The 27745-nt window shown below is 45.0% G+C and overlaps 1 protein-coding gene across 1 annotated transcript in view; it reads right to left on the bottom strand.

Annotated features, from left to right (window-relative positions):
* Positions 1–1635: 1635 nt before the first annotated feature.
* Positions 1636–27745, bottom strand: part of MSN (moesin) — a 68441-nt gene continuing 42331 nt past the window's right edge. The window contains exons 3-13 of the mRNA XM_063141669.1: positions 21072–21167; positions 20287–20561; positions 18148–18231; positions 14600–14746; positions 13201–13297; positions 11252–11415; positions 8956–9086; positions 8626–8786; positions 6127–6219; positions 3018–3251; positions 1636–1944 (exon numbers count right to left, since the gene is read on the bottom strand). Of these exons, the coding sequence (XP_062997739.1) occupies positions 1780–1944; positions 3018–3251; positions 6127–6219; positions 8626–8786; positions 8956–9086; positions 11252–11415; positions 13201–13297; positions 14600–14746; positions 18148–18231; positions 20287–20561; positions 21072–21167 (1647 nt within the window). The 3' untranslated portion in view covers positions 1636–1779. The remainder of the gene's footprint in view (positions 1945–3017; positions 3252–6126; positions 6220–8625; positions 8787–8955; positions 9087–11251; positions 11416–13200; positions 13298–14599; positions 14747–18147; positions 18232–20286; positions 20562–21071; positions 21168–27745) is intronic.

Raw genomic sequence — 27745 nt, 5'->3', positions numbered from 1 at the left:
TTACAAGCTCCTTTCTACATTCTTCTCATAGCTGCAATACTTCTCTGCTTCATTTTATTCCTATTTACAGTAACACTTTTTGTATTAATACACTCTGCAAGTGTGCGTGTGCAGCTGAGAATCAGAAAAGGCCCCAGTGGAGCTGGAAAGACTGTCCAGATCCTGAAGTGGAGGAGCTTAAACATGCCAAGTACAGGGTCCCCGGAGGCTGATCTGCAGCCACTTCCCCCCAAGGAGGTTCTCACTTGTGCTCAGGTCACCGCATGGGCAGGAGGGAGTGGCAAACTCCATTGGAAAAGGTTGGCAGCAAAACAGCACCGAGGAGCTGCATCGGAAGGGGAATTGGTGGACCAGCCTTGCTGGTGGGTGGTGCCATGCTGGGTGGTGCCATGCTGGGAGGAGTTCTCGCTGGATATATCTGGGGAGCACCAGGCTGGGAAAGAGGCTGCGGCAGGTAGGCAGCTCCTAAAGCAAGGCTACATGTTCAGTGGGGGCTGGGGGGTCGGATATCAGTGGGGCAGTGAATCTGCTCTGGGTTTCAGTCAGAACTCCCATTGAGCTACCTTGGATAGCTCCTCTAGAGTTCTCACTGAAACCTGAGCGGATTCACCGCCTCCTGACGTTGGTTCCACCAGCCTGCACTGCAAAGATTATTTTCAAATGTAAAGAGCAAAAGGCATTCCAAGGCGACAGATCTGGAACAAGGACAGACAGACTGCCACCTTCCAACAACTAAGGCAACAGAAGATGCCCTCCCTTTTTAAAAAAAATAACCCAAAACTAAAAGGCCGGTGATGTGCAGAAATCCGTAGCCATAGCTAGGGTGTTTTTTGTTTGATGTCACAAGTAAAGAAGAGAACTCTGTGTAAAAACCTTACACCATTAGAAGAGGGAATGAAAGGGTCATAAGGCACCAGAAGGTATGAGGTGTCTGCTGAAGATCTACCCTGAAAGGCCTGGCTGCATATTTTTGTATCTTTCCCTCTGGGTTTCATAACTAAAACAAACCTATTTTAAACACTTGGTCTAACTATACTGGCAAGATGGGAGGCAACAGATACGTGGTCCAATGTTCCTCCGACTGGATATGGCAAAAGCTACTCTGTAGCAAGTTTTCTTAAGAGGAATAACCCAACCTTTTCAAAATGTCACGATTAAGGAATCCACTCCAGAATTTTGCAGCCTCTTAGCTAGTGGCACATGCAAAACACTAAAAAGATCAGAGAGGATGTGATTGGTCTGCTGAGCTCAGGGAATCACAAAAAACTTTGGTCTTTGGGAGAGGGCGGGGGAGAAGGCACATCTCGTATTCTACTTTCCACCCATTCTCCTCCATTACATTTCTACCCTGCCCTGAAAAGCAGAGATCCAAATAGTTCAGCAATGTTAGCCATCAGCACGACTCAAGGCTGAATCTCTTCAAACGGTGGCTAACAAGGCGAGGGATGGGCAGAGATGCTGTCAGTTGCTGGGGCAACAGCACAGCACCAAGGGACCAGAAGCAACCTGAAGCTGCGTGGAACGGGGAGCGCTCTTGAACCCGGGTTCAGGAAGAAGAGGTATCACCACCACGCCAGAAGTTTGCAATAAGGCACAGCTGACTTCCCCACCCCACCCCCTCCCTCCCTCCCTGATTGGTCCTACACTGAAGGGCAGCTTCTGTACAGCACTCTAAGACAAACCACGGTCGCTCGTCTGCAGTGGCTCCAGCATCACGCAGAGAAAAGGGGGGGACGGCGGGCAGAAGGGAGAGCGCGGGGACGGCAGGCACAGGCATGGCTACATGGACTCAAATTCATCGATACGCTGCTTGGTGTTGCCCTGCCGGATCTGGCGGAGGGTCTTGTACTTGTCGCGGCCCTGCCTCATGTTCTCGGCATGGATCATGTCATTAGCTGTCTTCTTGGTCTCATCTCGAGCGTTGGCCAGTTCCGACGTAAGAGCCTGCGGACAGAGAGGGGAACAAGCGTTGGCTATCAGTACAAAGAGGGGAATCTAAGATAATGATGGCAGAGGCTGCTGTGTGCGTGCACTGGACAAGAGACCCAAGACTGAGCTTGGATGGGCATCTCTGCCATTTCAATCACACATGCGAGGCCACAGACAGAACCTTCACCCTTCAAATGCAATGCTTCTCTGTACAGCCCATTCACTCATTCAGCTGCAGAGGATTCAGGCCCTGAAAACCACTGTTCCAAGGACCACTTGGAGATCTCTTCCTGGACAGATGCTCTCTCTCTCTCTCTCTCTCTGTGTGTGTCCCCCAGTTCACACAATCGAGAATCCATGGTGACTTATTTACATGCATGCTGGGGAGGGGGGATTTGCATAATGAACCTCAGCAGCATGACTTGTCATGTTGCACCTGGCCAGAGTGGCTTTTTGCTGTGGGTAACAAGCTACCCAGATTCCATGAGCTGTTGCACAGTTCTGAGTAACTCGTTGCCCAAGGCAAAACGTCACCCTGGCTAGGTTCACAAGACACGACAAGTCATAATTATGCAAATCCCCCCACATGTGACCAGCACACATCGGGGAGAGAGGGGAGGAGCCACAGTTGTCTACAGAATCGGACTCAAAGAGTGCTTATCAATGGTACCTTCCCAAACTGGGGGAAGTTTGGGAAGGTCTGAAAACAATAGAATGAAATTTAATAGAGAGAAATGTTTAAGTTCTACACCTAGGAAAAAGAAACCAGTTACAAGATGGGGGATACTTGGCTCAATCTTGGAATTGTTGTAGATCACAAGCTGAATATGAGCCAATAGTTTGATGTGGCTGCAAAAAAAGCAAATGCTATTTTGGGCTTCCAAATCACATGAGATCCTGGCATTGGCTGCTGCTCACAGGAGTGGGGAAACCAGTGCATGAGGAACATTTCCTACTTCCTACTTATAATGCGGAGCTGCCATCTTTGATAGTAGCAGCCATGCAACCCTTGAACTGTCTATGGCTGAATCTGGACTTGACTGCTCCCTCTTCCCCTGCCCATCAGATTCCTCAAAGCCCCTCATTACCTTCAAGTGTTTCTGGACCCGCTCGTTCTTCTCTGCCTCTGTGGTACGCTGTTCTTCACTGCGGTCTTTGGTGGAGGCGTGTGCCCTCAGCTCAGCACTGGCCTCTGCAGCATTCTCATCCTGCTCATCGTCATGTTCGTTCTCAGACTGCATGGGCTCAGGGACGTGTGGAGTGCTTGTGGCTGACTTCAGTTCCTCTTTAGTCTTTTCTAGGTCTTCTTGAACCATTTGGGCCTGGAGGAGAAATTGTCCCACTGGCAGGTTAGTGAGGAAGGAAGAACCCACCAAAAAAGCCAGCTTGCCAAATTCATCAGCCTAAAGTTTGATCATGCAGAACACACTTTTTCACACACATACACACAAAATGAGGCTCCAAAACTCCTCTACATGGTTTCTTACCAAAATCCAGGCTTCTAAATACCTAAGGGGCTACTTCCTTGCAGCAACTAAGAATTGCCCACAGGTAACGATGCAAGGAAACTTCCAAATAGGATGGAAGTTAGTTCTGGTTTTGTTGTTGTTGTTGTTGTTGTTGTTATTATTATTTACATCTATATCACATCTTTTTTCCTCCAAGAAACCCAAGGTGGCATACATAATCCTCCATGTTATCCTCACAACAACAACCCTGTGAGGTAGGTTGGGCTGAGAGTCTGTGACTGGCCCAAAGTCACCCAGTGGGTTTCCATGGCCAAGTGGGGACTAGAACCCAGATCTCCCGATTCCCAGTCCAACACCTTAGTCACTACACCACACTGGCTTTAGGTTGTAGATTCTGCTTCCTGACTCCAAGCAGAGCAGAAGCAGAGAAGAGCAGCCGGCCCAGCTGAACTAGAAGCTACAAAAGGAAGCCAGCTCCCAGAGAGTGAGAGAACTGGGGGAGCAAACAGGAGTTTGACAGGGGGGGGGGGGTAGGGGAAGAGGAGACCAAGGCAAGGGGGAGAGAGGCCTCAAGTTAATCCAGGAGGCTGCCAATTCAAAGAGACCGTGTGCTTGCCATGTGCTCCTGAGTGCTGAGACAAGGGGTGTGTGGTGAGAGTTGCTGCAGGGCCTGAAGGGCTGTGGCCTGATTGCTGATTGTTGTCAGCCGCCCAGTGAGCTCATTCTGCTTCCTGACTCCAAGCAGAGCAGAACCAGAGAAGAGCAGCTGGCCCAGCTGAACTAGAAGCTACAAAAGGAAGCCAGCTCCCAGAGAGAGAGCGAACAGGGGGAAAAAACAGGAGTTTGACAGGGGAGGTCTGAAGCATTAAAAAAAATATATATTTTTCTTCCTGTAAGACATACTCATATAGTTGTGCACCTTCAGAGATGACAGGACAAAGCACAGGCAATTTCAATATAATCAGAAAGGAAAAAACAAAACAGAAATAGACAATATGGACGGAAAGGAGTCTCTAGAGGTGGTGACCTGCAAAGTGTGTTTAATGTTCGTGTTCCTGCCTGAGATCGACCTGATGTACACCTGGAACAAGTGAAAGCTGGTGGCACTATTGGAGAGGACTTGAGCAGCGAGTGTCCACCCTCCAAGAAATAAGAGAAAGTGAGGAGTTCTTAGACAGAACAGTGGAACTGCAACAGCAGCAAGAAGGAAGGAAACTGAAGAATTTTGGGGGCCAGGTAGTCTTCTCTTCCATCCTCCCAGTTTTTGGAAGAAGATTAGAAAGGGAAAGAAAAATACTCCGGGTGAACGACTGGCTATGAAGGTGGTGCAGACGTGAGAGTTTTGGATCCTGGGACCATGGGCTATGCTACTTGCAAGATGGACTGCTGGCAAGGGATGGGTTGCACCTCACAAGGGCTGGAAAGAATGTGTTTGGCCACAGCATGAAGAACTTGATTAAGAGGGCTTTAAACTGAATCTTACAGAGGCGGGAGATGTAAACTTCAAGGCAACAATGGATGAAGGCCCATGCACCACAGTACAGAGAACAGCTCCAAGAGTGCCCCAAAATAGTGTCCACAACAATGTAGGGACAAAGCCAGACTATAAAACACATGGTCTTCGATGACTATATACTAATGCCCAAGGTATGGGAAACAAACAGAACGAACTTGAACTCTTATTACATGAAGGCAAATACAACTTGGTGGGATGACTCCCATGACTGAAATATAGCAATTGAAGGATATAACTTGTTCAAAAAGAACAGAAGAAATAGAAAGGGAGGCGGACTTCCACTATATGTTAAAAATACCTATCCCTGCACAGAAATACAGGCGGATCAGACTGGGAGCCCCGTTGAGAGCATCTGGATTAAAATAAATGGGGCAAGGAATAAAAAGAACATGATAATTGGAGTCTACTACCGACCACCCAATCAAGAAGACGAGGACGAAACTTTTGAGAAACAAATTGCCAGTGTTTCAAGGAAGTGTGATGTAGTAGTGATGGGGGACTTCAATTACCCTGATATCTATTGGGAGACCAATACTGCCAAAAGCGGCCCTTCCAAGAAATTCCTGACATGTGTTAATTCCTACTTTGCCTCAGTCTTCTCCCAAAAGTGGGTCCATGATCCCCCCACCGAAAGAGTGAAACAGAAGTTGAGGAGGCAGGATTGCAGTTTGAGATTGATAAACAAATGGTCAAAGAACACCTAATTTCCTTGAATGAGTTCAAATCTCCAGGGCCCGATGAACTGCATCCTACAGTAATGAAGGAGCTAGCGGAAGAACTCTCAGAACCTTTGTCTATTATCTTTGCAAAATCATGGAAGATGGGTGAGGTGCCGGATGACTGGAGGAGGGCTAACGTTGTCCTATCTTCAAAAAGGGCAAAAAGGGTTATCTGAAGCAATATACCACTGAAGAGCAGTCCGTGCCTGCATGATGGAGAAGACCACAGAAAATGCACATGCAACAGAGTTAAAAGCCAGCACTTGTGCAAATGGGCTGAACACCATTTGTACGCAGACCACGGCTACCCAATTCTCTGTTACTAAAGGATGTGTTCATTTTTATTTTAATGTAATACCACCATTTCACAGCTTTGGGCATTTCCAAGTGTGCCCCCGCCCCCTCCCCCAAGACGACCAGACATTTGGGCAACGTGTGCACCACAGAACAGAGCAAAGATCTGTTTCAGATCAGAACAAGGCACTCCACTCACTTTGTGCTGCCACTGCATGGCCTCACTCTCCTTCTTCTGCCGAGCCATTTCCAGCTGCGAGATCCTGGTCGTGAGTTCCATCATTTCGGCAGCCTGCACGAGTTGACAGAGCATGGTCAGCGCAGAAAGGACAAGCTTGAAATGTTAGATCACTTGCAATTTTAACCAGTTTGGATTTTGTTCAAACTGTTTGCATTCCTGTTGTAATCTTAGAGTACAGATACACTAGGATTTATTCTAAGCATTTTTTCAATTGCACAAGAACCCAATGCAGCCTCTATCTGCAAAGTGTGAGCACCTCCCCCAAATTTCCTAATTGGGAAAAAGAAAAAATCAAAACATGAAAGAGAGAAGAGTAAGTGAAGTTGATTAGTGAAATCAAGAGAGACAGGAAATATGGCAAAATTAAGTAGTCTTCTTCTTTGCCTTTGTACTGCTATGTGCATACCACACACACACACACACGCACACAAATTAATAAATGCTTTTAACTAGTCAGGCAGCTGGTCCCAATAATATATGATTACTATAAGGCTATGCAGATTGAAAGGAAATAGTGATCATCTTAATGTTCTTTATCTCATTTTTATATATATTTCTTTTAAGAAACAACCTTGTTCCTTATTAAAATCCATATCTCCAACCTACAGCCTATGCGGTTTGTAATAGTTTAATCATCATGGCTTGGCCCAAATTGGGAATTTTATCAGTGAGGGGCCTGCAAGAGGCCTCTAGCACTGACACCCCTTAAAAGACCCACAAGATTCCACAGAAAGCAAGAATCAGTATTAAAGAAGTGAATGACTGTATTGCAACAGTGGGGAAGGTGTGGTTGGACTATAACTCCCATCAGCCCTAGCCAGCATGGCCAATGGTTATTTATTTATTTATTTATTTATTACATTTTTATACTGCCCAATAGCCGAAGCTCTCTGGTTAGGCATGATGGGAGTACAACAACATCTGGAAAGCCATCCAACATCTGGAAAGTCATCCTGCTGAAGGGACTTGCAGAGTTTGAAGACTCACAAATGCCGGGGTTTGAGGTCTGCACTGCAGGATAACAGAGACAACACATTTACCAGACAATCCTTTGATGGTGTACAGCAGCCATTCCCAAGGGCAGAACCAAGTGGAGAGATCTGCTCCCATACAGGCATTTTGACACCTACTAGCAATGCCCGTATTCAATGGACACATCGATAACGTAACATGACAGTGTAGAGACGCATTCGTTCACTTACAGTTCTTACTCAATACCCAAACCATGGAGAGACTTTGTGTGCGATTCATTGTAATCCAAAAAGCAAAGCAAAGCCTCCACAACTTGCCAAGGGCCTTGACATAGACTACCTCGATATAGACTACCTCAATTTCTTATAAGAAGTCAGCTCAATGGGTGCATATCTCCACATTCGCGTCATGTCACGTGAGGAAGCCTGCGCCATAGATAAAGGCGGCGCCCAGGCTCAGTGATGGAGCACACACCTTGCTTCTGTTTAATCCGCAGTTCATCAACAGCTCAAGTGGGGGCGGGCAACATGTGCCCCCCCACCACCACCACCGCAAACCCTGCCACCCCACAAAAAAAATTAAAACAATTTTGTTTTTTTGAAAAAAATGTGTCTACAGTGATGATGAAGCACCCAAAGGGTCAAATTTAGCTTGTTTGTCAGCTCGGTTTAGCCCTTTTGGTGGCCCATAACACCTCTAGAGTGCTAAAAGAGTTAAAACGATCATGGAAGTAAGTTGCTTTTAAGCTGTGTGGCGGTTTTCTCTCTTTTTATTTATTTGATTGCACCCTGCCTTTCTACCAAAAAGAGCACTAAAGGTGGCTAAAAGGTGTGTACTGGGGGGGGGGGAGGGGGCACTTGGCAGGTTGCAGCCCCCCATGGAGGTGCGGGGGGGGGGGGTAATCCAGAGGCAAAGATGCCCCCCCCAGACCTCCCACACTTTAAGGTTCTCAAGCAGCAGGGCTGAGGAAGACCCCTTCTTGCAAGGATGGAGAGTCAGAGGCTTGGCCTTTCTCAGCTTGGCCACTCCCAGGTGGTCTAGACTTCAGCTCCCACCAGCCACATACAGAAGAGTTAATGGTGAGGAATGCAAAATGTAGGGCACCAGGTTGGGGAAGGCTAGTCTAGCTCAAAATAGAAAGGCAGCTGCCTATCATTTGGTAGTGGGGTCCGCCTTCCCATTTGAGCTTATACATGTACTACATGAGCCCATCTTCCCCATTCCTGAAGCCTTTGGCTTAGGCCCGAAGTCCTCACTGCCAAACGAAGGGTACCGAAGAAAGGCCTTTAGAGACCTCCCTCCCTGTGACGCAGGATCTCCCCATTTCCCTCCTCTCCCCCTCCACCAACCTTTAGATGGTTAGGCTCCTTGGGGCAGAGTCCTGCACCTTGCTTCTCTGACTCTAGAGTGTGACCCGATATGCTGCTGATGCTGCAAAAACAGCTGCCAAAAGATACAGGTTAACGAGGCAGAGCTCTGACTCACCAGTTGTTCCTGGGTCTTCTTCTGATCGTGTGATGCCTTCAGCAAGGCCTCTTTGGCCTCCTCTGCTTCCTGCCGCTCCTTCGCCAGCTTCTCCGCTTCTTCCTGAGATCGTTTCCTTTCCTGCTCCAACTCGAGCGCCCTGCGGGTCTGCTCTTCCAGTTCTAAAGCGAGAAGATTAACAGAGCAGGGGTAATAGCTTTCCTGACACTCCAAATCAGCAACCAGTACAAACCTCCCCACCCCCTCTAACACCAGTCTTGGGGTGTTTACATTCCACAAGGTCTCTGGAAGGTGCTCCAGCCAGAGTCACATGAATGATGCTTCGCCCACCTAGCTGAGCTTTCTTGGTTTGTTCTTCAATTTGCCTGAGCCGTTCCATGAGTTCCTCTTTCTCACGCTCAATCTTTTCTTTCTCCTTCTCTGCCAGCTCCCTCTTTTTCTTCTCATTCTCCAACAAAGCTCTGAAAGAGGAGGAAACAGGAAGGATAATATAAAGTTAAACCCAGGGCCGGTGCTACCACAGAGGCCACTCAGGCAGCCGCCTAGAGCGCCAAGCTAAGAGGGGCAACGGGCACAGCGCAACACTCACGCGCGTTGGCGCCAGCCCGGCCTGAGGATTCAGCTGGGCCTGGGCGGGCGAGATGGCGCCCCACGCCTGCCCAGCCAAAGCGAAGCCAGGGACGCTGGCGTGGGGGTGGGGCGGCTCCACTTTCGGACTTCCGGAACACACCCGGAAGAGAGAGGGAGAATGTATGGGTGCATGGGGTCTTTGAGTGAATGCATGTGTTCATGCGTGTGTTTGTTTGGAGTGACTGATGCTGAGTGTGTGTGTCCGCGCGTGTGTGAGTTGGGGGGGATGATTTGGAGGTGATATTCCTATTAAATAATGCATTTTAGACCCATAGACGTTCCTTTCCAATTTGTTTGCTATAATTGGCATGACATATTTCTTGCACTTTAAAATAAATTTAGCAGTTTCAAGTTTTGTGCTTCTTATTTTTTCCAGGAAACATATGTTCTTAAAAATCAAAGCTGGCATTTTTGGGGGTGGGTGGGGGTGAAAGTAGCTCACCTTGCCTAGGGTGCAAAATAGTCTGGCCCTGGCCCTGATTAAACCAGCTGGTTGACCAATTTCAGCGTCTCCTTTAAAACGAACCTTGGGTTGGGGTGGCGTTAGTAATTAGTAACTGTACTTTCCTTTTACACATTTTACACTTTCCTTTTACACATTGAATGTGCTGGAAGTAGAGATGGCAGAGAATTTCACTGGATCTACATTTTAAGTGATCAACCCAATGCATTTATTTATCTGAAACATTTATAGACCGTGCCTTTATGCAAAAAAGAATTTCAGGGTGGTGAACATAAAATGACCCCAAAGCAACACATTACAATTTGAAATCTAAAGATCAAAAACCTGAACGGCATAAAACTATTTCAACCAACTAGAAAGATAGAAACTTAAATCTAACGATATAACAAACCGAAAGATTGGTTTAAAATGCCACGGCAAACAAAAAGGGTTTCACCCAGTGCCAAAGAACATAGCGTTGAGGCAAATTTCCCATGGCAGAGAGCCTTCCAAAGCCAGAATGTCCCCACCGAAGAAGCCCTCTCTTTTGTGGACGTTAAATGTACTTCTCTTATAAAAGGACTCCTGCCTGGGGATCGGAATGCACAGGCAGGTTAATATGGGACAATCTGCACTTCCCACACAAATATGTGGATCATTGTTAGAATAGTGCACTTTCCCGAATTCTCTGGTGCAATTCTTGCCTCAAAAAGTGTGTATATTAGGGGAAATTGTATATGAAAATAAATGTGTGTTTTCATGATTGTTTTTTTTTAATGTGCAGGCTGACGTGGAAATTGGATAGAATGGACTTGGGACTGGATATATACAAAATTGATTGACTGGTAAAAGATTTATTCCACCATTCCTAATTGTAAAAGAAGGTGTTTCCCAAACTTTTAAGTAGTTATCTCTCTCTCCCAAATTTAGCTCTTCCTGCCAGTGATTAACCCTTAGGAGAGGCATTTCAACGTTTAAAATGAAGGAAAGACTGTGCAAAAGCAAGTTGGTAGAAAGGGTGAGTAGAACAGGGGCATGGCTGGGGGGCTGGATCGGGACTCCGGGCAGACCACATTTGGGCCATCATGAAAAAGCTGGTGTCACCTACAAATCCCTTCCTATACTCCATCCCAAACTTGACTTCATTGCCACAAGCTCCCACCCCAGGATGTATTCTAACAGTTAGTAACTAGATTCCTTGCAGGGACACTTTGAGAAGGAAGTGAGGGGTGGTGGGCCAATATCTCATTCCCCAGCTCTGAAAGCAAGTTTGCCAGCAAGGGACACCACTACTTTTCATGTTCATCCAGGCTGGCCACAGAGAGGCCAGATAAAGGCTCTAATTGCTAACCTCCGAATGCATCCCAGTAGCAGACTCTGCAGGGGGAAATAACACAATGCCCCAACCCATACACTGAATGGCAACCACGCCAGGAGATTTTCTAGAGCAGATGACTGTGGTTAAGCCAGTAGAAGCTACCAGCATTTGGCAACACTTCACCGCATTCTGCAGTCTGCTCCCTTTGAGGAAAGTTCACCTTCAGCAGTACACACCTCTCCATCTGTTTCTGATGTTTCTCCTCCCGAGCTTGGGCCTTCATCTGCTGCACCTCAATCGTGTCTGGCTTACGCCGACGCATGTAGAGCTCATGGTTCCCCATGCAGAGAGCTAGGATACGCTTGTTAATCCTTAGCCGAGGGGCATAGAATACAAAATCCTTTGCAAAAAAGGAAGGGACAGTACAGGATCAACCAAGAATGCAGGCACACCACGTCCCCTTCTTCTCCAGGTGTAGCCCCTGGCCTACAAAACCCCCTATTTCAGTAATCATGTTCCCCTGCTAAGTGTCCCTCTTGGAAATAGGAACCTAAAAAGGCTCTCCAACAATCCTTAGCTTAGATGAGCCAGGAAGACTGGAAAAATTGCAAGTTTGCCAGAAATTAAGCTCTCCCAAAAAACCTTCTCAGGTATTATTTAAGCATGTCTGAAAGACGGCATAGAAATATTAACACACATGATGATGATGATGATGATGATGATGATAATTTATTGCATTTACATCCCGCCTTTTTCCTCCAAGGAACCCAAGGCGTCGTACATAATCCTCCTCCTCTCCATTTTATCCTCACAACAACAAACCTGTGAGGTAGGTTGGGCTGAGAATCTGTGACTGGCCCAAAGTCACCCAGTGGGTTTCCATGGCCGAGTGGATCTCCTGACTCGCAATCCAACACTTTAGCCACTACACCACACTGGCTCACACATTATGAAAGTCCCTCACACATTAAAAAAGAAAAGATAGAGCAGCCAGATGAAATACCCAGGTCTAAAGAGCCGCCGCCAAGCATCTAATTAACCAGCAAGAACAGCTCTTAGAAGGCCAGGTTTTCACACCATCCCCCAAACCTACAATATAGGGACCAGTCAAGATTCCCTAGGCATGCCGTTCTGTAGTTTTGGTGCCACTATGGAGAAAGCCTAGCTCAGGACCTCACAGTCCTTCCCCATGAAAAAGAGGGGAACAGAGCGGGGCTTCCCCCACAGGAAGAAGCCATTGGGAATGTACCAGGAAGAATTGTTGAAGGACATCACCAGCAACTTAAAGCTGGGCTTGGAAGCAATCATCCACGGCGGCAGAGGTAGAACGGCTATGCGCTATGCTCCCAGGGACTTGCTTTGTCAGTAGGTGGGCTGTAACTTTCTCGAGCTCCAGAGCTACCTTCAAAATGTGGCCCCAAAGACTGTGTATTGCAGCAGCCCAAGATGAAGGTTTACGAACGCCTAGGGGATGGTGCCAAAAGCCTGGGGAAAGTGGTACAGCAAGCACAGACAGCCCCGCTATGGGACAGGGAGAGCCAAGACTCCCATCACAGGCTTCAGTCCCAAGGCCTTAACTGTCTGGACTCACAAGAGTTTCCAAAAACCTGACACCATACACCCATGTCGCTACTGACACATAGAGGCAGGGAAACTGTTTTGCAAGGGAGAGGACTTCCATTTTGCAGAACAACAAAGCAAATGCCTCGAAGCCAAGAGGGTGGCGCTCCTAGAAGCCATGTAAGCCCTGAAGCATTTCTGGTACCGACCAGAGCAGTCAGACGTGTGCTCTGCAAGTGAGGCAGGGCGGAACAGCACTGAAGTGGCAAGGTTCAGCTGTTCACTCACCCCCACAGTAATTTCTGGTTCACATCCGGAGTCTTTAACTTATCTTAGGGGGAGAAAACTCCACTTTACTACCACAATGGCCTTGTGTGGAAGCATCTAACAGATCCCAGTTGGGGACCCCGACACATGGCTGACTCTTTAAAATGCTCTTCAGATATTGGTCTCATCATCAACAAAATAAGTCTACACTTAATATGTAATGTTCTAATGTTTGGTTTCATTTGAGATCAACCAATCCCATTAAGGCTTCTTGAACTACTCTGAATTGCTGCTTTTCGATCACATATTTGGATCAATTAATATAATAAAGTATTTAATGCCATAAAAGGTGTCTTACTGGTGCTTTCTTGTCAATTGGCTTGATAACAAACTTCTTATCATTGAATGAAATATTTCTGATCTCACTCCACGGAAATCCAATTTTTGGTGTTAACCTGCAAAAAGTGAACAAGAAAGGGATTTACCATTTCAAAAGGTGAGCCAAAAGGTGCAGTCCAACATGTCTACATTTACAGGGTATTAGTTTCCAATTGATCATAGAATCATAGAATAGCAGAGTTGGAAGGGGCCTATAAGGCCATCGAGTCCAACCCCCTGCTCAATGCAGGAATCTACCCTAAAGCATCTTTGACAGATGGTTGTCCAGCTGCCTCTTGAAGGCCTCTAGTGTGGGAGAGGCCACAACCTCACCAGGCAACTGATTCCATTGTCGTGCTGCTCTAATTTGGTGTCATCTGCAAATTTGATAAGCGTTCCCTGCACCTCCTCGTCCAAATCATTAATAAAAATGTTGAAGAGCACTGGGCCCAGGACTGAGCCCTGCGGTACCCCACTCGTTGCCTCTCCCCAGTTTGAAAAGTTTCCATTGATAAGTACTCTTTGAGTCCGATTCTGTAGCCAACTGTGAATCCACCTAATAGTTGTTCCATCTAGCCCACTTTTAGCTAGTTTGTTAATCAGAATATCATGGGGCACTTTGTCAAAAGCTTTGCTGAAGTCAAGATATTTGACATCCACAGCATTCCCACAGTCCACAAGGGAGGTTACCCGATCAAAAAATGAGATCAAATTAGTCTGACAGGACTTGTTCCTGACAAATCCATGTTAGCTTCTAATCTCCAATGTGAATCTAAAAGGGGGGGAAATACTGCTGCTCAGAATTTACAAAAATCAGATAGACTGATAAATTTGCACTGAATTTAATACATGCAAAGTGGGTGTCTATGTTGAGAGAGGCAACCCATTCAAACTCTAGTCGCAGCCAGGCATAGATCTTGACTCAGGAGCAAAATGTCCCACTTGAAATGCAACACATGCCATGCAACACAGCACTAGTCAACATGACACCCATTTTGTTACCCTGGGATAGCCATTAGCCATGATAGCTAAATAGAACCTCCATGATCTTCTGAGGAAGAATATATATGAATGATGGAGGCTGGGGAGAAAAGTGAGAAAGCTGCCACTATTGTGCTCCACTGGAGCTTGCTACCTCTTCTCAGGCTCCTCTGATGCTGCAAGTGGCCCAGTTGCAGTGGGCACAGATGGTGATGGCTTAATTGGATAAATTGGAGGACCACCGCTCTTCTGTGGTCCATTCTGACATCTGTGTATAAGGTTCCTGGAATCATCTAGCTGGCCAGAATTGATAGACGGTCCCACAGACCTCCTATTTCTCTCCTGCCCTCCTTCTCCCTCCCACAACTCCACAGGAAGATCAGGGATAGTCTTGTTACCGGTCATTCTGCTCATAAATGTTGAGTCCAAGGGCATCCACTCCCAACCAGAGTTCTGAACCCTTCTTATTCTTAATACTGAAGTAGTTCACACCGTACATCTCCAGATCTTGTGCAATTTTCAAATATTCCAAGACAGCATCTTCTCTAAAAGTACATAAAAGAACAGAACAGACATTAAATTTCATACCTGAAATGAGCACTGGACAGAACTTAACCAGTGTGGCAAGGATATACAATTCTGATGTTCTCCACATCTAACTTGCAGGAGCAGGAGAACATTTAGTTGGTTCTCTCTGAGCCAACCTACTAGGAATACCATCTTCAGAAAACTTAGTTTGAACCACTTTGAACCATTATATTTTGACACACTTCACAAATAAAACAATGGGCTTATCCAACCAAGATTCCAAGCACATTTTTAACCACAATAAATTAAGAGTTCATCTGCATTTACCATATTGTGGGATTGAGGAAGGCAGATACACACAATTTGACTGCTGGAAAGACTTTGTAACACGTCTTTCCACTAAGGTATTTCAGATGATGTGTATGGGATTATCTCCTTTTGTTTTCACAGCCACTTTGAAAATGAGATCAATGAAACAAATAGGGATGTGCTCCGCTTCTCCTCGGAAGTGGATCGGGGGAGTGGATCGGGGGGAGTGGATCGGGGGGCTTCGCCTCCCCTTAAGGTGGAGGCGAAGAGGATTGGGGGAGCCGCGGAGCGTTGCGGAGCGGATTGAGGTGAAGGCGGATCCTTCGCCTCGATCCGGAGCTCCGCAAAAAAGGTAAGTGAAAATTGTTGGAGAGGTTGTGGGGTTAAAGGAACATATTTGCATATGTGGTGGGAATGTAACTATGTTCAGAAATTGTGGAAGATGGTGTTTTTGGAGATTGAAGAAATTGTGGAAATGAAGACAGAACGAACACCAAAAGTTGCATTGCTGTCACTATTTGAAGAAGATTTTAAATGTAAAAAGGAAATTAAGGAACTGATAACGAATTTGTTGACTGCAGCAAGATTGATTGTAGCTAGGAACTGGAAGATTCAAGGGGAATATTCTATTGAAGAATGGTATAAAGAAGTATGGGATATAGCTATTAATGATAAATTGACAAGTAATATTAAATGGAGAAGAGGTATAGCTAAATCAAATGATTTTGAAGGAATTTGGAAACAGTTCCTAATATTTGTGTTTTCTAAAGGAAGTGGGAAACCACCAGCAGAAGGAAGTATGAGATTCTGGAATCAGGAATGAGATCCCGAGGTGGGGGGTGCACTTGTATGTTAATCTTGATTATGTTATTAAGATATGTATTCAACATTTCAACATTATGTAGTATGTTGTTGTTGTTGTTTTTATGTGAAAATGTAAATGTGTATGTTTAAGTATTGTAGAAAAATAAAATATTTTTTTTTTAAAAAAAAAGGTAAGTGAGGTTTACTTGGCCCTGCCGCTGCCGCTGCCGACCATGCGGCGACGGCGGTAGGGCCAGGTAACCCTTGCCTGCGTCCGTCCGCGGTCCCACGGCTGCTTCAATTTGGGCACTATGTCCGCCATTGTTGCCATCAACTTTTGAGTGTCGAGCACTTGAAGAGCCTTTTGCCAGAGAATGGATTTTAGTCTATCGGTGCTATTCTTTCTTGCCTGTTTGGAGAAGGACATGCAGTGTTTGCAGGTCTCAACGATGTGCGACACCTCCAGGCACAGCAAGCATAAGGTGTGGCCGTCCGAAGGCGACAACTTACTGCCACATTGAATGTACTTGGTGAAAGGGGTCTTAAGGGCCATGCGCTCAAAGAGCGAAATAAAAGTTAAACTGGAGAAGAAATGAAGATTTTTATTTTTTTTTGAAAGAGAGGAAGAAAGGATATAATGAACAAACTTTGTCTCTATCTCAGCGGGCCTAACTGTAGACCGAGGAAGTCCCTGACAAAGCAACCTAGATGGCGGTTGAAGAGGAACTAAGGGATTAGGCAGGAACACGGTACATATATGTAAGATGGTGGGGGAGGAATTCCTGCCTAAAACGCTTCTCAGCTATTGGAAGTCCCGATCAAGACTCCACGCAGGCGCAAAGCCCCATTAAATGTGATGCACAGAGACCATGAAGAAGTACTAGAGGTTACCAGGAGGAGAAAGAAACTGGCAGTTATGTGGTGCTCAGATGATGCACTTCCATTGAATAGTGGAACTTTCCCTTTCCCATTCCACCCTGGGCTCTGCAAATAAACGGGACAACTTCTACAAACATGAATGCAAGCGGCAAAGAGTCTAACCCAACATACTATTTGAAAGCCACTAAGTTCCACATAGGAACATAGGAACCTGCCTTTTACCGAGTCAGACCCTGTGTCCATCTAGCCCAGTATTGTCAACATTGACCAGTAGCAGCAGTTCTCCAAGGTTTCAGGCAGAGTTTTTTTCAGCCCTACCTGGAGATGCTGCCAGGGGTGGAATCTGGGCCTTTCTGCATTGCAAAGCAGCTGCTCTACCACTGAGCTACGAACTTTCCCTGAGAACTGGGGCGCTACAGCGATTACAAATGTGGTAACCAGGAATACCTGGGTTTTCATAGAATCATAGAATAGTAGAGTTGGAAGGGGCCTATAAGGCCATATAGTCCAACCCCCTGCTCAATGCAGGAATCCACCCTAAAGCATCCCTGACAGATGCTTGTCCAGCTGCCTCTTGAAGGCCTCTAGTGTGGGAGAGCCCACAACCTCCCTAGGTAACTGATTCCATTGTCATACTGCTCTGTCAGGAAGTTTTTCCTGATGTCCAGCCAGAATCTGGCTTCCTGTGACTTGAGCCCGTTATTCCGTGTCCTGTACTCTGGGAGGATCGAGAAGAGATCCTGGCCCTCCTTTTCATGACTACCTTTTAGGTATTTGAAGAGTGTTATCATGTCTCCCCTCAATCTTCTCTTCTCCAGGACAAATATACCCAGTTCTTTCATTCTCTCCCCATAGGGCTTTGTTTCCAGACCCCTGATCATCCTTGTTGCTCTCTTCTGAAACCCCTCCAGCTTGTCTGCATCCTTCTTGAAGTGTGGTGCCCAGAACTGAACAAAATACTCTAAATGAGGCCTAACCAGGGCCGAATAGAGAGGAACCAGTAATGGAAGCTTTACTTCTATTAATGCAGCCCAAAATAGCATTTGCTTTTCTTGTGGCCATGTCACACTGTTGGCTCGTATTCAGCTTGTGATCTACAACAGTTCTGTGATCCTTCTCATTTGTAGTATTGCTGAGCCAAGTATCCCCATCTTGTAACTGTGCATTTTATTCTTGTCTCAGTCCAGGAGACTCATTAGGGGGCTTTAAATGAGCCACTGCCCATTTCTTCAGCCATAACCCTTCCTATCTGTAGTGTGGGAAGAATGCCAGGATGTTGGAATTGCTGAGGGGACTTACAGTATGTGAAGTTCTTGAAATATTTAAAAGACAGCTACATTGTTATAAACTTTAATTTCACCAACACAGAGCCACAGAAGACACTCTACACAACACAGGGCAAGTACTACCCCAGTAACAACTTTACCTGAGCATTCCCCGATGTTCTTCATGCCACACCTGGATCCTTTCTTCCCACTGATCCTTATTGAGTTTGTGTTGTTCCAAAACTCTAAGAAGCAAAGAGCAGCAGAATAAATCAGGAGACAAGCGGCATCTATACTAGCTGTAGCAAAATAAGTACTTGAGCCATCTTTTGTTCCAACATGGACACTTTTTTAACATCCCAACAGAGGATGTCTCCATGTGGCAAGAGTGTCATGCACAAGTGACCCTAAATTATGCTGCAATTGCTTCTAGTGCCCCAGGTTGTTGTAAGTGCTGCACAGTTTAAGATCTCAGCCCAACCTGGTAAAAAAGATTGCTGCATGATTGTGTAATGCCATGACACAACAGGCATCCTTAAGAAAAAGAATGCTTCCCCTTCATACATTTACACTTCATTACTTTTCCAATCACTTGTAGTTTTTACCTTCCATCTCTTAAGGCTATACCTTAAAGATGACTGCAGATTCTCGTGTAACACCTTATACTGAAGGAGTTTACCTTGAGTGTCAATTTTTGGTAGAAAGGTGGGATACAAATCAAGAAAGGAAGAAAAGAAGCACAAACTTAGTTGGCAACCTTTATTAGCACTGCTACTACACTGCTGCTACGTAGCAGGGGCTGTATTATGAACTGAGCAAGGAGCAAGAATATAAAAAGCAGCCCTGCATGGAACTCTCACAGCTAATAAACCTGTTGATAGACCAATACATTCCACATGGTGTGTCTAATCTCATGGCCACCACATCATATGGTGGTGAATTCCATAGAACAGCTATGCACTGTATAATGTTCTTCCTTCTGTTTGTCCTAAAACCATGCTGCCAACCAATTTCAGTGTGTGTGTGTGTGTGTGTGTGTGTGTGTGTGTGTGTGTGATAAGTTCAGCTGCTTTTTTAAAAAATATATTTTCCAGCTCTATGATACCTTTTTTGAGATGGACCAATCACAAGTGTATGCAGTATTCCAAAAAGAGCTGCCGCATAGATTTGTTCATAGGAGGGGGAGGGAAAGATGAATGGCAAGCAAAGCACATTCAAGCCGAGGGAGTCTTTAACTTCCTCTGCTCCGGCATGAACAACAACAGAGGCTTTGGGGGAACACTGCTCTACCATCCACCTCAGAAGTTCTGGACTGGACTGGATGCCTATCCCTGGATCCATCATAAACACACACCTGTAGTGGTGAAGGACATGTTAGCGCCCCCCAACTCCCTGAAGCACCTGGCCTGCCTCCAACAGCCCCACATGGAGCATACCTTTCAAATAGGTTCTGCACCAGTAGGCCCAGATCACGCTTGTCCCCAATTCTACCCATTACATGTGCCAATGTGTGCTGGACCTATTATTATTTCTGCCAAGGCACATTGGGCTTATTTGAATGTTATGCCCCACATGGGGGCACTGGAGGCAGGATAGGCACCCCGGTTGGTTAGGAGGAAAGGTGTGTTCCTCACCACACATATGGAACAGATCTGGAAGAGCTATCATCTGGTGCGGTCAACTTACAGAGCCTCACTTGCTTATCCCAGTGTAGGCTTAAAGAGCTGCCTGCCCATTTCTCAGCTTGCAGAAGAGAGGGCATTTGAGGTACATCACAAGTGTGGGGGGGGAGGGGGGAGACATTCTGAAAGTAGGAAGGCGTGAAGAATTCAGGCTTGATGAATTCCTATACAAAATGCCCTGATTTGCTCTGCTCAGACTAACATCCACAGCAGACTTTGTACTTCTCCAACTTTTTTAGTAGTTCTTGGCACTTAACATGTAGTCAAATCATAATTCTATTTTGAGAGGATTTTTTTTTTTAAAAAAAATCAGATTGAGGAAATTAAACACAATGGAACTATGAGTGAACAACTGTGAAACTGATACTGCCTGGAAACGGACAGATTGGCCTCCAGCTAAGGATGGCCCATGCAAGAAAACTCGGGGCGGGGGGCAGACTGGGCCAGCAGTGGCCTAGGCCAACGCGAAGATCAGTGGAAAGTCACTGATGCTCATCTAAACCTTTACCGATGCTTGGATTCCACAAAAGCATGAAGTGGCAAAAGACACAGTGAAGTAACACAGCGCAGGCACAGAACACTCTTTCAAAGCCAAGAGAGTTGTCGAGTTGGACATACCTTTGAGGAAGGAGTTTGTCACCAGCAAGGTAGCCCGGTTTATGCACCTCTTTATTGAAGTCGCCATATTTGGATTGGACAGCGTAAGAAGCCAGGAGGACGGCAGTCTCTGGGGGGCAGTAGATATCATCGTTCAAGATGCCCTCCTTCACTTGGAGGAAGAACAGGCGCTGCGTGATATCCTGAATCAGCTCCTCCGCCACATCCTCAGGGTAGAATTTGGCACGGAATTTGAAAAGCAGAGGGCTCTCCTTGCGCACATCCTGAGCTGTCACCTGCAGGGAATTGGCCGCAAGATCTAGCTCAGAGGGTTGCATCCACAGCCATTTGAAATTAGAACTTTTGTCACTTACTGGGAGAACAGAAATTGCAACTGGGCTGAATGACTGCACTATGGAGCACCTGAAATGAGAGGTTGGAGCAGGTGAAGGGCAGTGAGGAGGAAAGGGGGAGGGAAAGAACCCAGGGCATTTTTAAATGCAACTGGGGTTCAAAGGTATTTATCCTGAGACTGTAATCCCTATCAGTTTAAGACAGCATGGGGACAGGGAGCAGTTTCTCTAGGTGATACAAAAGGGTTTTCTCACAGGGGATCGCAGGGCGTTCAGAGAAATCCGAAGAGAAAACAAACACGCAGCATGTATTGCTCCGTCACTGCTTAAGAAAGAAAGGGACCATGTTTGGGGGGAAGGCAGCAGAGAACTCTCTCTCTCTCTCTCTCTCTCTCTCTCTCTCTCTCTCTCTCACACACACACACACACACACACACACACACACACTAATACCTTTTTGTTTAGTTTCAGCCATGTTGAGAAGCCCTTGGTATCCTGGTATTGAAGTCCAAAGAACCAAACTTCTCTCAGGCCTATTGTTTTTACAACCTATCCAGGAAAAACACAGAGAAAACAAGCTTGTTAGCAATAGTTCCAAGCGGCTGGTTACGGGCTCACAGTGACCTAGGAAGGGGGTTACCTCCCTTCAGGCATATCTGAAGACATAAAACAGGAATAGGCACGTTCAGCAGGACAGGAAGCAAAACAGTTTCCCAGCAAAACAATTCCTTGGATTGAGTAGGGAAGAGCTTACAAGCAACCCAAAATAGCAGCTTCAGGGGCATGATTTTCATCTGGAGCACCGTGCGGGAGGAAAGCGTTAACCCTCCCGCCCTGCATGCGATGGCCCCAATCCTGAAAGTGGCCTATAGCACTGATTTGTTTACAGATATGTGACGCCATCCCATGTAGTAGGACCCTTGGAACTAATTGTCAACTTCCCAAACAGCAGCTAAATTTATTATAGCTTGCAACTGGAAAAATCCCAAAGACTACACAATTTGATCTTTATTTTATTAAGCCACATTTCTAAGAGTACAGGAAGACTATTAGGAAACAAGCTGGTGAATCATATTAATTATTCTTTTCATTATTGTAAAGATCTATCTCAATCCTTATCTAAAACTTTTTTTTAAAAAAGACAAAACTTCTTCCTTCAGATGCTGGATGTCATTTTGGGTTTTGTTTTATATTCCTGACTGAAAGGTCAATTTGAAGAAAACATGGAAACAAAATGAACGCCTGTCATGACGTCAGCTTCTGGATGGGGCCATAAAGCCCGCAAGCAGCTCACCCTTCAAGTGCAATTATGTGGGGGGTGGCAAGAGGTTGGATCAAAGGGGCAAAACTGACACACTATTATTCTCAAGGCAGCATTACCATCTGAGGGGGAAGAGCCATGCCGCCAACCCTCCCAGCTGCTGGCTTCAGTTTCTTTTCCCAGTTTAAAGGCGAACGGCAGTTCAGGAAGGAGGCTGCTCTCTCCAGAACAAACCAGCCAGCAGCCCGGGAGGCTGCAGCACAAAAGGACTCTTATTCCACATGGCCAAGTCGGCACACTGAAGCTAGATACAGGCTTGCCTTGGAGGTAAGGTGAAGAGGAGGACAGATCTGCTGAGCCCTTAAGAGAAGCAAAGATAGTAGTCTGGACATAGTTATCCATGCTCTGGCAGCATCCAGGATTGACTATTCTAATGTATCGTATGTGGGCCTACCTTCAAAAATTGCAAGGAAATTTCAGTTTGTTGGCAATACAGCTTCCAGGTTACTAACTCAAACTGGGCATAGGGGTTAAGCCCTAGGCAGCATGGCCAATTACTGGGGATAATGGGAGTTGCAGTCCAAAACATGTGAAGGGCATCAGGTTTCCTATCCTAAGAACTACACTGGTTACAAATTCAAATTCTGTTTATTAAATTACAAGTGTGTGTTGTTGTTTGTGTGCATGCCCACACACGAGCACACAATCCCTAAATATAGCTGATCATAGAATCATAAAATAGTAGAGTTGGAAGGGGCTTCTAAGGCCATTGAGTCCAACCCCCTGCTCAGTGCAGGAATCCACCTTAAAGCATCTCTGAGAGATGGCTGTCCAGCTGCCTCTTGAAGGCCTCTAGTGTGGGAGAGCCCACAACCTCCCTAGGTCATTGGTTCCATTGTCATACTGCTCTAACAGTCAGGAAATTCTTCCAGATGTCCAGTCGGAATCTGGCTTCCTGTAACTTGTGGCTACTAGGAGGAGGGCTTTCTCCATTGTGGCAACACGGCTGTGGAATGAGTTTCTCAGAGAGATATGCCTGGGGCCTACACTGTACTCCTTTCGTCGCCAGCTGAAGACCTTTTTACTCTCTCAGTATTTTAACAACTAATTTTAACTTACACTTAAATACTGTTTTAATTCTGTATTTTAATTTTATATCAACTTCTGCTGTGTGGTTTTATCCTGGTTGAGCTTTTTATACTGTATTTTGTATTTGTGTTTTTAGTTTGTGGGTTGTTTTATTATGCTCTTCATGGTTTTAATTTTTGTGAACCGCCCAGAGAGCTTCGGCTATTGGGTGGTATAAAAATGTAATAAATAAATAAATAAAATAGTCCTTGTCCTGCACTCTGGGATTACCAAGAAGAGATCCTGTCCCTCCTGTGTGTGACAACCTTTCAAATATTTGAAGAGTGCTATCATTCCTCCCCTCAGCCTTCTCTTGGGGCAAGGAATAAAAAGAACATGATAATTGGAGTCTACTACCGACCACCCAATCAAGGAGAAGACGAGGACGAAACTTTTGAGAAACAAATTGCCAGTGTTTCAAGGAAGTGTGATGTAGTAGTGATGGGGGACTTCAATTACCCTGATATCTGTTGGGAGACCAATACTGCCAAAAGCATCCCTTCCAAGAAATTCCTGACATGTGTGGGTGATAACTTTCTCCTACAGAAAGTGGAGGAAGGAACTAGAGGATCGGCAATCCTTGACTTGATATTGACAAACAAGGATGACTTAGTTGATAAAGTGGCACTTACGGGAACTCTGGGGGAAAGTGACCACGTCATACTTGAATTCTTGATTATGAAGGAGACAAAAGTTGAGTGTAGCCATACACGTACTCTGGATTTTAATAAGTAAGGTCCCGTGGCAAGTAAGCCTAATGAGAAAAGGAGTGCAGGATGGGTGGGAGTATTTAAAAAAGGAAATTTGAAAGGCACAGTTACAAACAATTCCAACAAGGAGAAAAGATAGAAGACAACAGAGGAAACCAGTGTGGCTCCACAAAAAGCTTAGAGATGAACTGAAGACAAAAAAGGATACATATAGGAAGTGGAAGGAAGGCCAGGCTACAAAAGAAAAGAAAAGTACAGACAGGTGGCACGGAAGTGCCGAAATGGCGTCAGGAAGGCTAAAGCAGAGAATGAGCTGAGGTTAGCGAGGGATGCTAAAAGAAATAAAAAGGCTTTCTTCAGGTAGGTAGTAAATGACAGAGGAAAGAAATGGTGGTTCAACTGTTTAATGAGGATGGCAAATTGATAACAGATGACAAAGAAAAGGCTGAAGTGCTCAATTCCTACTTTGCCTCAGTCTTCTCCCAAAAGCGGGTCTATGACCCCCCTGGAGAAAGTGAAGCAGAAGTTGAGGGGGCAGGATTGCAATTTGAGATTGATAAACAAATGGTCAAAGAACACCTAATTTCCTTGAATGAGTTCAAATTATTATTATTTATTATTTATTATTATTATTTATTTATATAGCACCATCAATGAACTGCATCCTAGAGTAATGAAGGAGCTAGCGGAAGAACTCTCAGAACCTTTGTCTATTATCTTTGCAAAATCATGGAAGACGGGTGAGGTGCCGGACGACTGGAGGAGGGCTAACATTGTCCCTATCTTCAAAAAGGGTAAAAAGGAGGAACCTGGGAACTACAGACCAGTCAGTCTGACATCCATCCCTGGGAAAATTCTGGAGCAGATTATAAAGAAGTCAATCTGTAAAGACGTTGAAATTAATGCGGTGATCACTAGAAGCTAACATGGATTTGTCAGGAACAAGTCCTGTCAGACTAATTTGATCTCATTTTTTGGTAACCTCCCTTGTGGACTGTGGGAATGGTGTAGATGTTACATATCTTGACTTCAGCAAAGCTTTTGACAAAGTGCCCCATGATATTCTGATTAACAAACTAGCTAAAAGTGGGCTAGATGGAACAACTATTAGGTGGATTCACAGTTGGCTACAGAATCGGACTCAAAGAGTACTTATCAATGGAACCTTCTCAAACTGGAGAGAGGCAACGAGTGGGGTATCGCAGGGATCAGTCCTGGGCCCAGTGCTCTTCAACTTTTTTATTAATAATTTGGACGAGGAGGTGCAGGGAACACATCAAATTTGCAGATGACACCAAATTGGGTGGGATAACTAATACTCTGGAAAACAGAAACAAACTTCAAATTGATCTTGATAGGCTGGAGTGCTGGGCTGAAAACAACAGAATGAAATTTAATAGGGATAAATGCCAAGTTCTACATTTAGGAAATAAAAACAAAGGCACAGTTACAAGATGGGGGATACTTGGCTCAGCAATACTACAAACGAGAAGGATCTTGGAATTGTTGTAGATTGCAAGCTGAATATGAGCCAACAGTGCGATATGGCTGCAAGAAAGGCAAATGCTATTTTGGGCTGCATTAATAGAAGTATAGCTTCCAAATCACGTCAGGTACTGGTTCCTCTCTATTCGGCCCTGGTTAGGCCTCATCTAGAGTATTGCGTCCAGTTCTGGGCTCCACAGTTCAAAAAGGATGCAGACAAGCTGGAGCGTGTTCAGAGGAGGGCAACCAGGATGATCTGGGGTCTGGAAACAAAGCCCTATGAAGAGAGACTGAAACAACTGGGCATGTTTAGCCTGGAGAAGAGAAGATTGAGGGGAGACATGATAGCACTCTTCAAATACTTCAAAGGTTGTCCCACAGAGGAGGGCCAGGATCTCTTCTCGATCACCCCAGAGTGCAGGACACGGAATAACGGGCTCAAGTTAAAGGAAGCCAGATTCCAACTGGACATCAGGAAAAACTTCCTGACTATTAGAGCAGTATGACAATGGAATCAGTTGCCTGGTGAGGTTGTGGCCTCTCCCACACTAGAGGCCTTCAAGAGGCAGCTGGACAAGCATCTGTCAGGGATGCTTTAGGGTGGATTCCTGCATTGAGCAGGGGGTTGGACTCGATGGCCTTGTAGGCCCCTTCCAACTCTGCTATTATGGTTTATTATTCCTGTTTTCGCGAGAGCTTCGTCAGAACAAACACCGTGGTGACTCGGCTGTAAACCATTAGGTTATTGTGTGGTAGATATCTCCAAACACTTATAATGGGGTAAACACCTCCAGAATGAAAAGCAGCCGGACTGCCTGAAGCCTGGAAAAAATGCGAAAGGCAGCGGAGACCTGTCGTGTAAAGTTTTATAACGCATATAAAAACAAGAAAATAACAAATATAACCTTCTATTATAAAAATATATATTTAAAAAAGGTATTCATCTGATGTCATTATTAGCACCGTGTCATGTTAAATAATTGTGACTGTGATTTTGTATATTATATATGGAAATAATATTTATTGTAAAGTGACTACTATTTAGGAGCACCTTTCTTGCACAGTTTTGTTGGACAAATGGTAGTTGGCCATTAATGACCACGCAGCTGATATGTAAATATTGTAAATAAATAAGGTTATTTGTTACTATTCGTCACTGTATGTATATTGTGTAGTGTGTGCTTTGGGCACTTCGTATATATTGAATCATACACACTACTGCCTTCTTCTTCTTCTTGAATAGTCAAATTCAACCACTTGATGTGCAGAGTTGCAGAATTAAAAACAGGGCTAACAATGCTGTTAGCAGAGAAAAAGAGAGAGAGAGAGAGAGAGGGAGAAATGAGCCAAGTTAGCCAAGCTGTTTTTATTTTTCTTCAACTACAGGCCAGGCTGGGCAAGCTAGAATGTTCAGTCAGGCAGCGAAAATAAAGTATGGAACAATCGGTTTTATTTCCCATTGTGGCCAGAGCTGAATGGGCTGTTTCCTTTGCAAATCAACTTCCTTCTCTTGCAATTGTACAGAGACAGTTACCGAATTCCAGGACAGCATTAGAAAAAGAGCAGATTAGATTCTTTATTGAAACACTGGTACAGCAGCAGGCTTCCAGAATTCCTGACCCCTCCCACAGAAAGGCCGACTCACTCACTCATAGCAGCAGCCGTAAGTGAGACTTCAAACCCCAACAGCCTTCGCCCTGGAGAACCTATTCTAAACTGCCTTCCGCCCATGACCTCTCTTTTCACAATCACCCGTCCAGTCAAGTGTCAAGTCAAATCCTTTTCTGGAAACTGGAGAAGGCAACTCAGTGCTTTAAAGACATAGGCTTTGAAGTCTGAACAAAGAGGTCTTGGCTCAGATCTCCCGGTTACTACAAACAGACTCAAGGAACCTTGACCAGGGCCACCAAGAAATTTTAGGAATGGAGATTGAAGAGACACCTATAGTGGCATTGTTATCATTATATGGAGAACTGAATTGTACTAAAGAGACAAAAGAATTGATAACGAACTTGTTAACAGCAGCAAGATTAATGATATCTAGAAACTGGGAGGTTCAAGGGGATTATCATATAGAAGATTGGTATAAAGAAATATGGGATATTGCTATTAATGATAAATTAACATGTAATATAAAAGTTAGAAGAGGGATGATAAAAACGAATGATTTTGAGGGAATATGGAAACAGTTTCAAGAATTTGTTTTATCAAAGGGGAGAGGGAAAACACCTCCAGAGGAAGCAATGAGATTCTGGAAACAGGAATAAGATCCCGTGGGTGGGGGGAGCACTTTTATGTTAAGTATGATTATGTTAATAGAATTAAGCTAGAATATATCTTATCAAATGTTTATTTTATATTATTGTGTATTATGTAGTATTGTTTTATTGTATTGATGTATTGATTTGTATTGATGTTTAATAAAAAGTTAATAATAATAATAATAAAGATAGGGCCCAACCACCTGCACCCAAATTAACATACTGTAGTAGATTGTAACAGACACTAATGAATGATTGGTTAACCAATCATTGGACAACCCT

The sequence above is a fragment of the Elgaria multicarinata genome, chromosome 15 (genome assembly GCF_023053635.1).
Source record: "Elgaria multicarinata webbii isolate HBS135686 ecotype San Diego chromosome 15, rElgMul1.1.pri, whole genome shotgun sequence".
Lineage (NCBI taxonomy): Eukaryota > Metazoa > Chordata > Lepidosauria > Squamata > Anguidae > Elgaria > Elgaria multicarinata.
Note: the sequence above shows the minus strand (reverse complement) of the source record. Positions and strands in the feature narration are given on the sequence as shown.